Source organism: Chamaea fasciata, unplaced genomic scaffold (assembly GCF_029207755.1).
Source record: "Chamaea fasciata isolate MVZ Bird 193981 ecotype frontalis unplaced genomic scaffold, bChaFas1.0.hap1 SCAF_20, whole genome shotgun sequence".
Classification (NCBI taxonomy): domain Eukaryota; kingdom Metazoa; phylum Chordata; class Aves; order Passeriformes; family Sylviidae; genus Chamaea; species Chamaea fasciata.
In genome coordinates this window covers 5,496,798-5,512,540 of record NW_027094105.1, presented here as the reverse complement: position 1 = coordinate 5,512,540, position 15,743 = coordinate 5,496,798, and the positions used below count along the sequence as shown (strand labels likewise).

The 15,743-nt window shown below is 45.6% G+C and overlaps 1 protein-coding gene across 20 annotated transcripts in view; it reads left to right on the top strand.

The window, feature by feature from the left end:
• DNM1 (dynamin 1) overlaps positions 1-15,743 on the top strand; it is a 65,153-nt gene that overhangs the window by 23,777 nt on the left and 25,633 nt on the right. For 16 of the 20 annotated variants that reach the window (XR_010723492.1, XR_010723495.1, XR_010723493.1 and 13 more), the window contains exons 3-13: positions 58-207; positions 590-793; positions 1,310-1,408; positions 2,100-2,260; positions 3,136-3,278; positions 3,356-3,491; positions 4,640-4,707; positions 5,737-5,875; positions 13,897-13,983; positions 14,169-14,239; positions 14,700-14,751. Coding sequence is in view for 15 of the 20 variants with exons in the window: in XM_066200926.1 (XP_066057023.1) it covers positions 58-207; positions 590-793; positions 1,310-1,408; positions 2,100-2,260; positions 3,136-3,278; positions 3,356-3,491; positions 4,640-4,707; positions 5,737-5,875; positions 13,897-13,983; positions 14,169-14,239; positions 14,700-14,751 (1,310 nt within the window). In the remaining 5 variants the exon portion in view is untranslated. Of the gene's footprint in view, positions 1-57; positions 208-589; positions 794-1,309; positions 1,409-2,099; positions 2,261-3,135; positions 3,279-3,355; positions 3,492-4,639; positions 4,708-5,736; positions 5,876-9,089; positions 9,229-13,896; positions 13,984-14,168; positions 14,240-14,699; positions 14,752-15,743 lie in introns of all 20 variants that reach the window. The other 4 variants (XM_066200922.1, XM_066200924.1, XM_066200917.1 and 1 more) reach the window with 1 other exon arrangement.

The window sequence follows — 15,743 nt, the reverse complement described above, 5'->3', positions numbered from 1 at the left end:
TCTCTCAGTCAGGAAGGTCTTATTTGACTGTTTCTGACTCTGCTTCTATTTAAATAGAATATGGTGAGTTCCTACACTGCAAAGGAAAGAAGTTCACCGATTTTGAGGAGGTCCGTTTGGAGATTGAGGCTGAAACGGATCGTGTTACTGGCTCCAACAAAGGGATTTCCCCTGTGCCCATCAATCTCCGAGTCTACTCTCCCCATGGTGAGTCCTAATGCAGAGGGACCAACTCTTCTAGAAGGCTCTGCAGTGCATTGTGAACTGAAAACAAAGAACTCTTGTCCCTTCCTGTTCAGTGTAGCATATATGGAAGGACTTTGAGGGCACAGTTTTCCTGATCAGTGTGACAACAAGTGATTTAAAGGGAAGGGTGATGAGATCATTGACAATCACAATAGAAACAACCTGCAACTATTTCTTACTAAGCTGTAACAAGAAGGGAATAGAAAGCTTTGTGTGCTTTTGTGTGTGCATTTCTTATCCCTGTGATATATTGGAGTGTCACTTTAACTACAGGTGGTACTTAAAGACCAGAACATTCCTACCTTAACAATCTCTTGTGTTAACTCTTGTGTCCTGTGTCTAGTCCTGAACCTGACCTTGGTGGATCTGCCAGGTATGACAAAAGTCCCTGTAGGGGATCAGCCCCCTGACATCGAGTTCCAGATCCGAGACATGCTCATGCAGTTTGTCACCAAAGAGAACTGCCTCATCTTGGCAGTGTCCCCAGCTAACTCTGATTTGGCCAATTCTGATGCCCTGAAGATTGCGAAGGAGGTGGATCCTCAAGGTAAATGTCTCATACTTTTTTCTGGCATTACTGGAGAGCAGCCTGATTTTCATTTGGTTGTGATTAGCCTGGTAGCTGTGGCTCATGTCTGTTGCCTTGGGATGTATCTTGACCAACAAACATTCTTCTGAGAGGTATTAGTGAGTGTTAACAGTTGCTATAGTAGAAATTTTGTTACTCCCCTTTTCTTCATTTGTCTAAGCCCCATTTCTGAAGAGCTGAAGGATTTCCTTTCCTTTAATCATTTGCATTTGACCTAGAAAGAACTAGGAAAATATGCACTAAAATCCTTTTCTGCTGTGCCATAGTTTGTGCCTTCAGCAGGATGCAACTGAGAACTGATCTTGATTTTTGTCTGTTTTGCTCTTGTGGCCTCTTGTACTTGATGGGAGCTGTAATGTGTGACTTTAAGAGCCCTTGGGTAGATAAGTTGGGCAATCTGTAAGCTCTGTGAGCAGAGGAAAATAATACATGAGTCGTTTGCTGATCAAGTATGTTTGTGGTTTTTTTCCATAGGCCAACGCACCATTGGGGTCATCACCAAGCTGGATCTTATGGATGAAGGGACTGATGCACGAGATGTATTAGAAAACAAATTGCTTCCCCTCCGTAGGGGTATGTTTCCTCATGCTTTGTCTCTTGCCCATGATCTCCTTCCTCTGTTTTCCCTGTGTGAGGTGTCCTGGCCTCATCCTCTTCCTCCAGTGCATCCCCTTTCTGTAATATCTCTTACAACTTGTGGTTAAGCCATCTCTGTTCCAATCTAGAAGTGAAAGAAGTTGGGGAGCAGGGCTCAGTCATCATGTTACGAGAAACTTTTTAGGTATTTATGCCTTGATATGTAGTTGTAGTAGAAACACAGCCTTATGCTCTTATTTTTGCTCTCTTTCCTCCTTTCATTAGGCAAGCTGTAAAAGATGTCTACAACACTTCCCTTGCTGCCCTAATAAAGAGATTAAATAATTATGTGCTGTGGTACTTGCTGTGGCCATAGCAGAAGTACCTGTGCTAAGTACTCACGAAAGGAGAGTCTTAAATAAGTGAGACTGGAGTGTGCTTTGTATTAGGAGAACAGTAATAAATAAGCTAATTCTCTGATCCATACTCATTTTTTTCCTGCATACCAAAATATCAGAACCTGGGCTGTTCAAGGAAATCCTAATTTTAAGCTCTTCCAATTGCCCCTAATAATGTGTTGCCACTAGAATCCCCCTTTTGTAATGCTGCTGGCTGAATAACTTCCTTCTCAAGTCTGAGTTTTATTTACATTCTTGCAAACACCTGATCTCTAACCCCACTCTCACAGGTTACATTGGTGTGGTCAACAGAAGTCAGAAGGACATAGATGGCAAGAAGGACATTCAGGCAGCTCTGGCTGCAGAGAGAAAGTTTTTTCTCTCCCACCCAGCCTACAGACATATGGCTGATCGCATGGGAACCCCATTCCTGCAGAAAGTACTGAACCAGGTACTGTCCACAGCCAAGAGCTGCTGCCCATGGTGTCACTGGCTGTGAAACACGTTGAGGCCGATAATGCAGCTTGCACACCAAAGGCAGAGCACTGATTTATCCTTTCACTTTTAAATTCAGTAGTTGGTTTGTGGTATGCACACTATCAGGATGAAAGGTCTTTCTGGCTAAGTTAAAAGATACCTTCTAAATTCTGGTGATCTCTGTACCTAACAGTATTTGTGATAGTGATAGTCATTTTCCATCTATTGAGGCTATCTATTTTTCATACAGTAGCAGTTTACTGCTTCCCTTTCTGCTCCCTTGAAATACTCTCTGAAGTGAAAAGAGTCTCCTATTTCTCCTTATTCAAATATTCATCTTTAAACTGGAGTTTTCCACAAATTTCTGCTTTGTGGAAGCCCTCCTATTAGATCCTCATGAGTGGTTTTGACTCCTTCCACCTTGGCCTTTTGACCTTTTTTTTTTTTTTTTTTTGGAAAAAAGGCTTTACCACCATATTGGGTGTCAATGGTGTGCAAATCTGAAGGCAGAATCGCCTTTACCCTTGTGTATAAAGCAAATGCTAATACTGCTATGTGAAGTTTATTCTTGGGTTTGAGTCAACAGGTTTGTGTGGAGGGGAGTTTTTCACCAGGCTAGAAGGTAAACTGAAGGTCAAAAGTAGAAGGGGGCAATAGGCAGGAGCTTGGGAGGGGGAATATCTTTATCTCATAACTGGTATTTGTCCTGGGATAGACTTTTTGTTAGGACCACCCAGCAGAATTGAACACAGAGAGGAGCCTTCATCTTTTTCATAGTGTGGAGGCAGAAAATTCTTGCCAGTAACTACCTAGAGGATTATTGTCATCTTAAACCTCGTTCTCACGCAGCAATTGACCAACCACATCCGTGACACGCTGCCGGGGCTGCGGAACAAGCTCCAGAGCCAGCTCCTCTCCATCGAGAAGGAGGTGGAGGAGTACAAGAACTTCCGCCCTGATGACCCTGCTCGCAAGACCAAAGCTCTGCTTCAGTAAGTGGCCTCATGTCCCTCCCTGGAAAGGACTGCTCAGCAAAGAGTTCTACTTCATGCTCTTGGTTTTCTTTCAGGATGGTCCAGCAGTTTGCTGTGGACTTTGAGAAACGCATTGAAGGCTCTGGAGACCAAATTGACACCTATGAGCTGTCGGGAGGAGCTCGGATCAACCGCATCTTCCATGAGCGTTTCCCCTTTGAGCTGGTGAAGGTACTGCTTCCTCGTGCTGCTGAGATATGCTTTTTGTTTCTTGTTGTGTGTTACTACTTCTGTCTCACCTGACTCCTCTTGCTATCTTTCATCAGCAGACTTTCTCTTCAGCTACTTTATTTCATGGTTTTCCCTTCTATCACCTTTTTTCACTTGTTTGTCTCCCTTATTGGGACCTTTCCATAGTGCTGACTTTTCCCTCTGTCCCTGTTCTTGTGACAGAACTTAACTTTCTCTAAAATAAATGACGATATTTTTGCAGCTTGATTCCTAAATGTGAAATTGAGTGTGAAAAATCACTTTAACACAACCAGTGGTAAATCAATGACTAAATGCCCTCACAGATTTGTTTTGTCAAAGCTACTATGACTGAATTTCAGACAAAAGGAATGGTACTCATAATTCGTTGATCCTGAGCATCAGACTAGATCTAAAATTGGATTCATATATACCTAAGAAGTAAGAAAAAGAATTGTAGGTATACCCAGGATTAATTCTGTCTGTCCTCTATCAATGGCCTAGAGGTGGGAACAGTGTAGAAACTGTACTCTCCTCTTAACAGGGGAGGAGGATTCTTATTGAAAGACAGTTTTCTTGGATTGTGAAGTACACTAACCTGATCAGGAGAGATACTTAAAATCTTTTTTTTATGTCGATTGGAGCAAACTTGAGAGCCAGATCTTTCTGCTTCAGTATTTTTTGCATTCTGCTTCTTTTTTTTCACATTTGAATAAGATGAGGCCTTTCTAGTGAAATAAATAGCCTTCCTTGCATTAGATTTACAATTCACACAAAATGTTTTATCCATTTGTGGTGTTCACTGACAAAGCAACTGCCAAGATCTCATGGTAAATGTCGTGAGACAAACCACTTTGCTTTGGAAAGCCATCTAACACTTCAGTCCTAGTGCTTTATCTCAAAGAAGCTCCTTAAGAGCAGCTGGGCCCTCTGTAAGTGGAGGCCCTTAGCTGTTCATGTGTGCCCAGGGTGTCCTGCTTTGGCCACAGCAGTTTTCAACACTTGAGCTAATATCTCATGTGTCACATGGTAGTGCTGTTGTGGGACCTCCTCTCTTCAAATTCTGCTGCTGTGTCCTGCTGTGCAAATCAATGTCAGAAAGTTTCTGATGGAATTCTCTCCTGGTGCAGATGGAGTTTGATGAGAAGGAGCTGCGGCGGGAGATCAGCTATGCCATCAAGAACATCCACGGTATCAGGCACGTATCACATGCTAGGCAGAGCTCTGGCTGAAAAGCCTTGTAATACTTCTAGACCTTCCAAATGGAGTTGAAGACTTCAGAGGTACGGTAGGTCAGCCAAAGGGAGGGATAACCTCTGGCTTGAATCGTGGATAGGGACAATCATCCAAGTGAGTTTGCTTTCTTTTCCCATGTGGGAGTCACAGAAGCCTAAAAGGTAAAAGCCTGGGTGACTTGACATCTTTTCCATCCTTCTTGGGCCTCTGCTTATGAAAGGGTAGGAAGAGTGATGCAACCCCATACTACTCCTTTGTTTAGTTAAAACTCAAACGTTGATTTTCACACTGACCAGCAGTTAGTTGTTCAAAAGAAGTGTTGATTCAGAGCCCCTCCTCCCCTAGGAGACCTGAGGAAGCCCTGGTGTGCCCATCGCCAGGGTCCCACAGGCCCCACATAGTTAGCAAACAGTTTGTGTTCCCTTCAGTGTGAAGGTGAGTCAGAAAATTCAGCCCCGAGGCCCTGACTTATGCTGCTCTTGGGAAGGTGCCTGTTGGAGCCCTTCTGCACACAGGGATGTGAACAAATACTGACCTAGATTTATTTTTATTCCTTTCTCTTGGTCAGTCATGAGCTGAACTTGATAAAGGGTATCAGGTGTGTCAGTGTCCTAACCATTAGGAAAATATTCCGGAGCAAATCTTTTCTAGAGAAAATGTTCCCATCTCCTGCACGACTCTCAGGTCAAATACACCGTGGAGGGATCAGCCCTTGCCACCCTTAGGCTGAGGTGAAGTGGTGACCTGACTATGGCTGTCCTGCTAAGATCCATTTTGCCCTCAGCACCTCCTTCCTTGCAGGTGCCAAACATTCCTTGTTTTTCATGAGCTTCAGTCAGGGCTTGTCCGGGGGATGTGACACTTCCCGCCCCAAATGTCCCGGGTTTTGGTGATGGCGGTGCCTGCTCCAAGATGTGTGTGTAACGCTGTGACATTCTCCTTGCCCCTTCTCCCCCTCCTGCCTTGTCTTGTCCCCACCCTGGGTGTTTAGAACCGGTCTCTTCACACCTGACATGGCCTTTGAGACCATTGTGAAAAAGCAGGTGAAGAAGATTAAAGAACCTTGCCTGAAATGCGTGGACATGGTCATTTCGGAGTTAATCAATACTGTTAGACAGTGCACCAAGAAGGTAACCAGAGGCAGCATGGAGTTGGCACCTTCCACCTGCTCGCTGGCTGCGGCGCAGCATCGTGACCTGGGCAGGGACTTGCCTGCAGCCACACTTGGTGTTTTCACCACCTCCTCAGCATGACTAGACCTGAGCAGAGCCAGCCTGGAGCGATCCAGCCAACAAGCCAAACAGAAAGGAAGTACTGTGGGATGTGTGCTATGGCCCTGCTCCCTGAATCTTTTAGAGCTGAGACATGCTGGAGATGTCCTGGCTACCTCTTTGTAGCATGACTCCTAGTTCCTTTGAAAACCAAGGGTATTTCTCTGTGGCTACATTTTTCTTTAAATTTATTATCTGGGTTTATTTTCCAAGCCAGAGACTAGGATTTAAGTTTTGTGCCCTCTGTTTTTGCAGAACTGAGAGAATTCATCCCAGAGTTGCCCTTGAGGGTGTATGGGGCTGAAATTTAGAGCTTCAGCACTTAGAGTTGTGGGTTGTATCTCAAGGAAATGTTCCTGTGGTGTTTGGCTTGGTTTCTGGCTGGTTTGGTCCATATCCTGATCTGGAATAGCAGCACATGGCTGAGAAGAAGCAAGTTAGAAGTGTTCATCAGCCTCTGGGGTCCATCTGCGCTCTCTCTCAAGAGAGAAGGCATCAGGCTTTGCCCTTTGGGCTCCATACTGGTGTTTTTTTTGGGGTCAAGGGTGGGAACCTGCCTTGATTCTGCCCTTTGGATGTGGCAGCTTTTGATTTTGAGGTTGGGGTTGAAAGAGAGCAAGATAAGATGACTTGTGCCATTCTTCTCAGCCATGACTCGCTGCTTCAGGCAGGGCTGGGTGCTGGTGAAAAGGCACCTCAGTTAGGATTAGGTGGGCACTGGAGACTGGAATCGCCACTGGCTATTCAGGTGCAGGTAAAGGGGCACTGCAGGAGGTTTCCACACAGTCTGACTCCCTCTCTGCAAGGGTGGGGACAGGTGCCCAAGTGGTGGTACTTGGCCATCCCTTGCACAAGTGCCTGGTCCTTAGGGCCAAGAGCCTCTGCAGAAGGGCTCAGGTGTGCAGACACGTGCTTTGCCCCCCAGGACAGACTGGGAGAGCAAAGTGGATGCAGTGAGAGGTTGCTCAGGTTTCTAGAGTGCTGGAGGAGCTTCCTTTTTCTGTCCTGCTGTCTCCTCTCTTGGGGTGTGTGACTGTGGGAAGCACCCAGAAAATTGCCATTAGAGCCTGTTGACAGGTAAGCACAGGCCCTCGGGCTGCCAAGTATCCAGAGTCACCTGCTAACTGGATCAGAAGGGCCCTCCTTTTTCATGCCCTCTGAAGCTTCTTTTGATTTGTTCTCCATCCATCAGTTGCTGTTCAAAACTGCCCATTGATTCTTTCTCATTGCATCCTTTCCTTCACTTCCTATTTCTTACTTCATTGTTTATTTTTCATTCCTCTTTTTACTGATAATTTTAGAATAAACCCTCTGTTCTGAAGGCAGCAGTTCCTCAAGTGATCAGGTGGTGGTTGCAACAGGGTGGGAAATACTGGAGTAAAAGAGACCACATGGATGGAGAAGAAATGTCACAGATTCAGGAGTAAAGGATTCCATTTCAGCTTGGATCCTACGGCTGAAGTGTTCGTGGTTAACTTCAGTTCTAGTTGCTCTGTGTGTGCTCTAGTAGCCATGGTTTCAATTTTCTGTATGAAGAAACAGAATACTGTCATTCAGGTGATACTTGGGTGTTGTAAGGGACTAATTTTTTTTTAAAAAAATCAGACTTCCCCTGAAGTCTGGTGGCGGAAACAGCATAACTTGAGCTTAGCTGGGCAACTGGATTTTTAGGAAGCCTCTGCTGGGTCAGAGGATGTGAAATGAATTCTGGAAATGCTCTTGCTTTGCTCAAAAGGGGCATTGTTGGCACCTGGAGAGAGACCTTTGGGTGAATCCAAATCCTGTAACATATTCCAACTCTTTGCTGCTTAAAAGGCAGAGTGGTTGTACATCCCCTAAAACGTGTTGAAGAGTGTTTTAATATTGGTGTTGCTTGGGGATTTGCAGGTGTTATACGTAGAGATGTGAAAGATGAGGTGCAGGAGTAAATACCTGATTTACATGAAGTGGTGGTTATTTATAGCCATCCCAGGATTTGTTGTTAGCTGCAGGCACCCCAGGTGTGGTTATAAACTGCAGCTCTAGAAAAGCAATATCCCCTTTCCATGCCAAGGGGATGTTATTCCCTGAAGGCGCTGGCAAAGTAGTAATGGTAAGACAAGTGACTCAGATGGTATAACAAAGAGCATCCAGTAGAAGCTCCGAGGTGTTAAAAGAAGTGCTAAAAAACTTTTTTTGGTGCAGTAGTCTTGAGTTGGACTGATCTTGGCTATATTTTAGTAACTTTAGTTTCTGTGGACTTTCTGTTCTTCCTGAGTGGAGCCATTGAGAACGCAGACCACAAAATATCAGTGGAAATTAGTAGTTCCCTTTAAATCACAGCAGGCCTATGTTGGGTCTGATGCTGCAGGTATAATGGATGCTTTGTATAGCTGTGGACGTCCTGTAGCACATTCACATTTTCCTAAATACTGGGTACATCTATTCTTACTGAGGAAGTCGATGTTGCAGGGAAGGCGGGTGAGATTAAATATGTCCTGTAAGTGGAGTGGTTTGCCCAAATCCCTGAAACTGAGACATAAGTTTGGTTCTGCCAAAACACGATGCAAGTGACAGACCTCTGCAGGTCTTAGCCTGCCTCTTGTTCAGGCTTCCTGCAGCTGGAATAAGGAAAACTTGGAAGGGGAGATTAACTGTGGTGGGAAGGAAATAAGGTAAAGAGAAACGGTGAACCTCTAGGAGAAGAGGCCGTGGCTCACTGGCAAGAAGTTTTGTCTTGAAATCCAAAGAAGCTTTCCTTCAGGAAGTGATCACTTGATCCCTGGGGGCTCCATTCATTCATCTTGCTCTTGACAGCTCACCATTTCACTGGCCCAGCTGCTCCTACCTCATACCCCCTTTGACACTTCCATTTGCCTGTAGACTCTCCTGATACTTGGCAGTGCACAGGCCCCATAGCAATGCTCACCTGGTTCAGTAAGCTAATGGAATGAACCAAAATCTCACTTCTCATTTTGCCTTGTGTTTTCTCTCTTCTCCCTCTTCCTTCCTTCTTTCTTCCTCCTTCCTGCTCTTTCTCTGCTTTGCTTTCTTCTTCCTCGTTGCTTCCTCCCACCCTTCCCCTGCCATGCAGAACGGGTCTCTTCACGCCTGACCTCGCTTTTGAAGCCATAGTGAAAAAGCAGGTGCAGAAGTTGAAGGAGCCAAGTCTGAAGTGTGTGGATATGGTAGTGAGTGAGCTCACATCCACCATCAGAAAGTGTAGCGAAAAGGTAAACAAACAAAAAATCGAAGAAAGGTCAATGCCCATCCCCTTCCCACACACTTCCATGCTGTTTCTCCACACACACGCACACCCCAGGAACTCCAGCAAATCTAGAGAGAGAAAATTGATAAAACAATGCATGTAGAGGAGAGCAGCAACCTGCAGGTACAGGAGCAGTTTAAAGGCAGGCCAAGGGGAGAGTGACAACTGATGGGCTCTTTAGCTGAGCAGTGGGCTGGGACCCAGTGGGTTACTCTGACATAACCTTTTCTTCTGTCTGGCTCAGTGTGGATCAAACTCTTTTTAAGACCAGTTTGTTGTGCCATTGCCCGCACATTTGACTTCTTAGTTGTTTTTTCCGGGACCCCCTTAAATCCAGGTACCCTAGAAAAAGATAAAAAGCCAGAAAAAGACCTCCCACCCCAACAGCATGAATGGTCTGCAGTGCATATTGAGCCCTAGCATCTACAAAACAGTAGCTGATTAAAAGTTTGAGGTGCAAGATGTTCTGCAAGAGACGTTGAGAGTTCCAGAAGGCTTTGAGAGAAGCTTTTCCAGGCATTACACCCTCTGCATCATTCTCCTGCTGATTTCTCACTCCATGGGCTATGCTCAGGGGGAAGTAGTGTGATGCTCTTCCTTGCTTGCTGTGAACCACAGGAGGTGAAGCCTGAGGGCGGCAGCAGGTGGAGAGTGACAGGGAAGGTGTCAAGTACTTCTTGGAGGCTGGGGCAGGAGTGGCTTTGATTCCCAGGCTGGTTCCCTCCAGGAGAGGGCACCACATGCCTCCTTTAAAAAAAAGGTAGCTGTGGCAATTGGTGTTAAACTTACCAGCGAGGGGCCAGAAACGTGCGGCACTGCAGAAGCGTGTTGTTCTGGAAACTGAGTTAGAAGGGACTGTTTGATGGGCTATTTTAGGACTTGGAAATTACAGTTTCCTTCTTCCAGGGTTACAGCCAGACTCACCGGCATTTTGGTGAGCCCTAAATTGGGAAGGAAGGGAAGATAAGAATTGGTGTGAGTGCAGAGTGAGGGCAAAAGATGAGTTAATAAGCTCTGGTTCACTTAGGAATGCAAAGCTTATTGCCACCTCTGTAAGGGCACATCTTTGACATGCCCCAAGCCCTGCCCAATCTATTTCTTGAGGACTCCTGCTGTTGCCATATTGTGGGGTCTGATGTGGTGAGGCAGTGCAACTCCTTCCCAGCCTATTTCTAATGTGGGTTTTTTATTTTGATGGGTGTGACTGCTTGCACTCTGTTCTGTATCCAGCTGGTGATGTCTCCTCTGGGTGGGGAGAGAGAAGGATGATGATACAAACCTCAAGGGTGTTGAATTCTAGTTTGTCTATTGGACCATGACATTAGAGTGGCTGGATACCCACTTGCTCTGTGGATTTTTAATCCATAACGTGATGGACGACCCTGTGAGGATATTCCAAGGTGATGCAACCTGGGTAATCCTGTAAGGAAGGTGATAGTGACACTGTAGGAGACTAATGGCTATGGTTAAAGCCAGGGAGGCAGATGTTAGATGTAAAAAAGCTGCCCGAATGAAAACACGTAGCAATAGTACTGGAAGAAAAAAAGAGGGCTTTAGTAATGTTTTAAGTCAAATGTCTGCATGTAGTGAGAAGGTTAATCTTGCCTGTACCTCCCTCTGAAAGAGTAGAAAGAAAGAAAAGGCCACTTAAGGATTGCAGCTGGACTGAGATGGGTTCTGATGGCATAAGGTAGTAACAGCACAGGGACATTAGTTAATTTGCAATATTTATTTTGCATGTTATAGCTCTAACTGCTTGACATGGACAAGAGCATGTGCTATTAGGGGAAGCATCTGGAAAAGGCTACTTTAGGACTGATGCTAATTGTAAGGTAATACCCAGCCTGCTGTGTTGTGGACTGATGCTGCATCTGAAAAGATGGCAAAAACCTTTAAATTCACCAGAAGTCCTGCAAGGCTTCTGGAAAGGAAGGCTGCTTGGGTTAACACCTCAAATTAGCTCAACAGTCCTGTAGCCTTGGTTTGTTGCTGTTCTGAACTGTTGTGTGTTACTGTTTATGTTCTCTCACAATTATTTCATTTCACCCCAGATGGTGAAGAAATCATTGTATGTACGATTGATAAAGCTGTAAAGATTGACTATTGTGAGACTATCAAAGAACACAGAAGGTGACAAACCCATCTGTGTTCACAGTACGGTTTTCCTGTATGAAAAGTTGATTATTTCTTGACTATTAGACAAAGTTGAGGGCTGAAGAAGACGGCCTTTAACAGCTGTCCTGTGACTGGCTTGATTCTGAGCTTCTTGCTACTGGAGAGTAGCTCCAAAGGCAACAGAAAGGTGGTATAAGCATGCTCCCTTACATTCAGGAGGATAATGTTCTAGCTAGTGTTTTTCCAAAAGCAGGAGCCTTCTGTGCCAGACTGCACTGCAGTGTCTCACAAGTGCAGGAAAGTCTTGCAAGTCAGCAGCCCTTCAGCTGAAGGTTGATTTCTGGTGTGCTGGCAAGGACTCATAGAATCTGCAAAGAGGGGAACCAAGGAACATTGGGACAAATTGGTTTTCAAAGAGGGCTGTAAGCTTGTATTTTGATTGAACAGGAAAATGATGCTAAAATAGGATTGAAACCCCACTGAGCTGGGACACGATCCCAGGCTGACAGACTTTACCCCTCGAAGGGTCGCCTGCTCTCCTGTCTTTCAGAGTCATGGCATTTCTGGGTGCTGTTTGTCCTGCTGGTGATAACTCCTTGCCCCTCTATACCCTGTTGCATGTTCCTTGGTGATGTGACATCCTGTGGCTTGTTTATCCTCTTTCCTTGCCCACCCTTGCTGCTCCTGTGCATGCTTGGGGTCAGAAGCTCCTGCACGGGGACCAATGCTGCCAATTTATTTTTGCACATGGATGTTGCTGGATGAGCTGGGTTCTGAATAAACCACTACTTGTTTTGCACTTTGTGTGCATTTGAACTGGTTGGGACTGGGATGGTTGGGGGAGGTTTCCTGTGGTTTTTGTTTGACTGTGTTTGTTTTTGTTTGTTTTTTTTTTTAATTTGAAGCAAAGAAGCCGAGACTTGCTTAAAGGTTTTCCAACTTCCTGTTTTTCTGTTTGACATAACTTGCCCATCTATCCTTTGCCAACCCCCCAAAGGAAACAGGAAGCTTTCCCTGTCTGTCTCTGAAGCAACCAGCTGCCTGAACCAAAAGATCATGGAGTACACTCAGTTTTTGCTTTCAAGACAAGGTGGTACTGGGGAAAACTAATTCTGCTTTTTTCCTGCCTCTGTGGCTTTCAGAAACAAACCGCACATTTAAAAATAGAGTTAAATCTAGTCCAAATTCAGTTCTAGGCTATTGCAACTGACTTGACTGCAAGGGGGCTCAAAGGGTTTGAAACTATTTGTTGGCAGATGTTAGGAATATTGGTGGTGGTTAGTGTGGGATCTGGCTTCCAGAAGTGATGCTGCACTTTTTGAGACTGTTCCTTGTAGCATATTATAATTATGTACACAAAACAAAAGGGCAAACCAGTTTAAGAAACTTTGATAAATGGGAGGAACAAAACAAATGCAGTACATGCCTTGGGCAAACGAGATTTTCTTTTTATACACCTCCTTGAGCAGGTATAAAAGACTGATATTGGGAGATACTGCTTGACATTATAGTCAAATTTGGCATAATATTAAAAAAAACCCAGGGAAAATAGTTTCACAGGGGATAGGTGAAGTAGGGAAGAATGGGCTGGATTCTGGATCTAGAGGATTCATTTCATTTGACTGTGCTGGGCTTGACCTGAGATGCAACAGTTGCTGCTGTAGGAATCAGAGGTTTATGACTCTAGGCAAGAAGGCAGGTGCTGTGTGAAACCCAGAGGACTTTAAAGGTGCTGACTCTAGAAGTGTAACTCAGGTATTATCTCTGTAGATAATCTTCCCTTTAATTGCAGCTACCAGAGTCCTTCTGCTTCTCAGTGTGGGCAGGAAAGGATTCACTCCTCCGTAAAGTGGCAAAAAATATGCTGTAGATGCAATGTGAACATAGATCTCAGCCATGTAATCCTGCGCCAGCACAGTGGAGAACAGGTAGAAGCAGCTGGATGCCCAGAGCATGGTGTTTCTTGGAGACATGAACCCTTGAGCTGGTCGGATCCTCTGTCTCCGCTTGCAGTTGTTGGAGAGAGACATGCTTTCACTTAGTCCCTCAGCAAACAGGGGTTGAAATCCACTTACTTCCTAGAGGACTTTAACAGGTTGTAAGAACAGGCCATTCACCTGCTTAGCCTACTACAGGGAGATGCTGAACATCTGGAGAAACTACTCACTTTAATGGGAAAAACCCAACAAGCAAGAAGCAGTGCACTCGTATCTGGGTTTTGCCAAAAGCCTCATGACAGGAAGAATGTGGTGAGTTTGGAGCAGGGCTCTGGTGAGACAGAAAGGTTGCTGCAAGACTGAAAAGGGCTTTTCTCTAGAGCCCAGAGCAAGCAGAAATTAACTTTGCCTGCAACAGACTTCCAGGAACTTGGAAAAATCTGTCTGCAAGTCCAGCTTTCTAGAACTTCCCTTGAAAATATCTGGTAGCAAGGTGTATGTGTGCATGTGTACATGTGGGGGGGCTGCAGCCCCCTTTTTACCTCCCTTTCCCATGTGCACGTGTTTCCTCTCTCCTGCAGCTCAGCCAGTACCCTCATCTGCGTGAGGAGATGGAGAGGATTGTCACCACCCACATCCGTGAGAGAGAAGGCAGGACCAAGGATCAGGTGGGGATCAGGAGTGTGTGTCATGGGGGAAATTGGGTGGGGGACACCTTTTGAAGATGTCTAAGTCAGGTCTGAGCTGAGGAGTGTCTGGCTGCAGAGGGGATCAGATGGACAGTGTCCAGGGCTCTGTGTGCCTGTTAGCAGTGTCAGTCACTAACCTCTTGCTCTGTGCCTCTCTTTGGCAGGTCATGCTTCTAATAGACATTGAGCTGGCTTACATGAACACAAACCACGAGGATTTCATTGGCTTTGCCAAGTAAGCACCTACCTCCTTTTGCCTCCTCTTCTCCACTTGTGTTTCCTGTGGCTCTGTCCTAGAGCTGCTCCAGTAAATGGGGTGCAGAGGCCCTGGTGCAGATGCTATTGTCCCAGGAATGGTGCAGCTCTCAGTACTGCTTGTTTTTTTCACTGGCTCTGGACTGCAAGGCTGGGGTGAGAATAGAGATGCGTGGAAGGAGGTGTTACAGTATTAGGTTTGTGTCAGAACAAAAAAACCCAGCAGCTGTGGGGGAGTTAGTGACCCAAATGATGTTCATGTAGGAGTGAGAAGGTGAGTAGTCCAGGTTGAGGGAGCAGATGGCAAAAGATGGGGTTATTAAGGCTTGGAAGCCAGTGGTGGGGGGCCCCAACTCACTGTAGCAGCTAACCAGAGGGAGGAGGATTCAGGTGATCAAGAAGAGCTTAGAAGTTTTCAATGTCTCTGCTGTTGTTTTCAGTGCTCAGCAGAGGAGCAGCCAGATGAGCAAGAAGAAGGCAGCTGGTAACCAGGTAGGCCAAGTTCCATCTCCTTCACTGCTGCAAGGAGGATGTGTTTGCTACCAGGTGGACAAGTGCTGGGCTGGATGCAGCACTGCTCTAAGTTGTTTTGTTGTGTTGCCTTTTTTTAACTCGTCAAACTGTTTATAACTGGAGGACAGTGGTTTAGGCTTCCTGCAGTCAGGAAGAACTGAGCATCTGGCAGCAATGGAGGGCAATGGCAGCTTGATAATCAAGATCTGGTCTTGCTTTTCTGGTAGAAATCCCTATTAATGAATGTTCTGTAAATTCCTATTTGTTCAGCCCCTTCACTAATTGCACCAACTCTCTTGCCAAGGTGAGAGGTACAGAACACTAGGTCTGAACTGTTACAGAACTGTCCTTCCTAGTCTTTCCCAGGAGTGGTATCTACTTTTTGAAAAGAGATTAAGAGAGTTCATGGACCTTTTGTCTGAGTAACTGCACTGGAAGTATATAAATCTCTGTACAGGGAGATGGAGGGTGATGATAGCCATGGTTGTAGTGGGTGCGTATCCAAACACACCCATGGGAGAAGACAGCGGTGGAGGGGAGGACTTCCCTTAATCCTCCAGGAACTGTAAGGAGTGTACACGTAATTAAGAAGAGACTAATGGCACTTTGCCCCAGATTTGCTGGGTACGTGACAAGGCTATCTTGGCTAGAAGATCTTGGAAACAAATCCTCACAAGCTGCTTCATAGAGAATGGAAGCAAATGCTTTTGCTTAGTCTTTTAAAAAGACAGTCACTCCTGACATCCATCCTCTTCGTAACAGAATGTTTGGCCACCTCTCCCTGGACATGACGTTGCAGGGTGTTTCAGATTGTTGGCAGGCAGGTGTTCTCAGCAGGCTGGGCTGGCCAGCCAGCCATTTTGGAGCAGCGGTAGGGAATCCCTTCCTCTGCAGTCCCTTACAGTAGAGCTGAGCGTAGCAGAGTGCAAAGGGCAGACTCTGGATCTACCTGTAAAGTGCTTTTGCTTTCC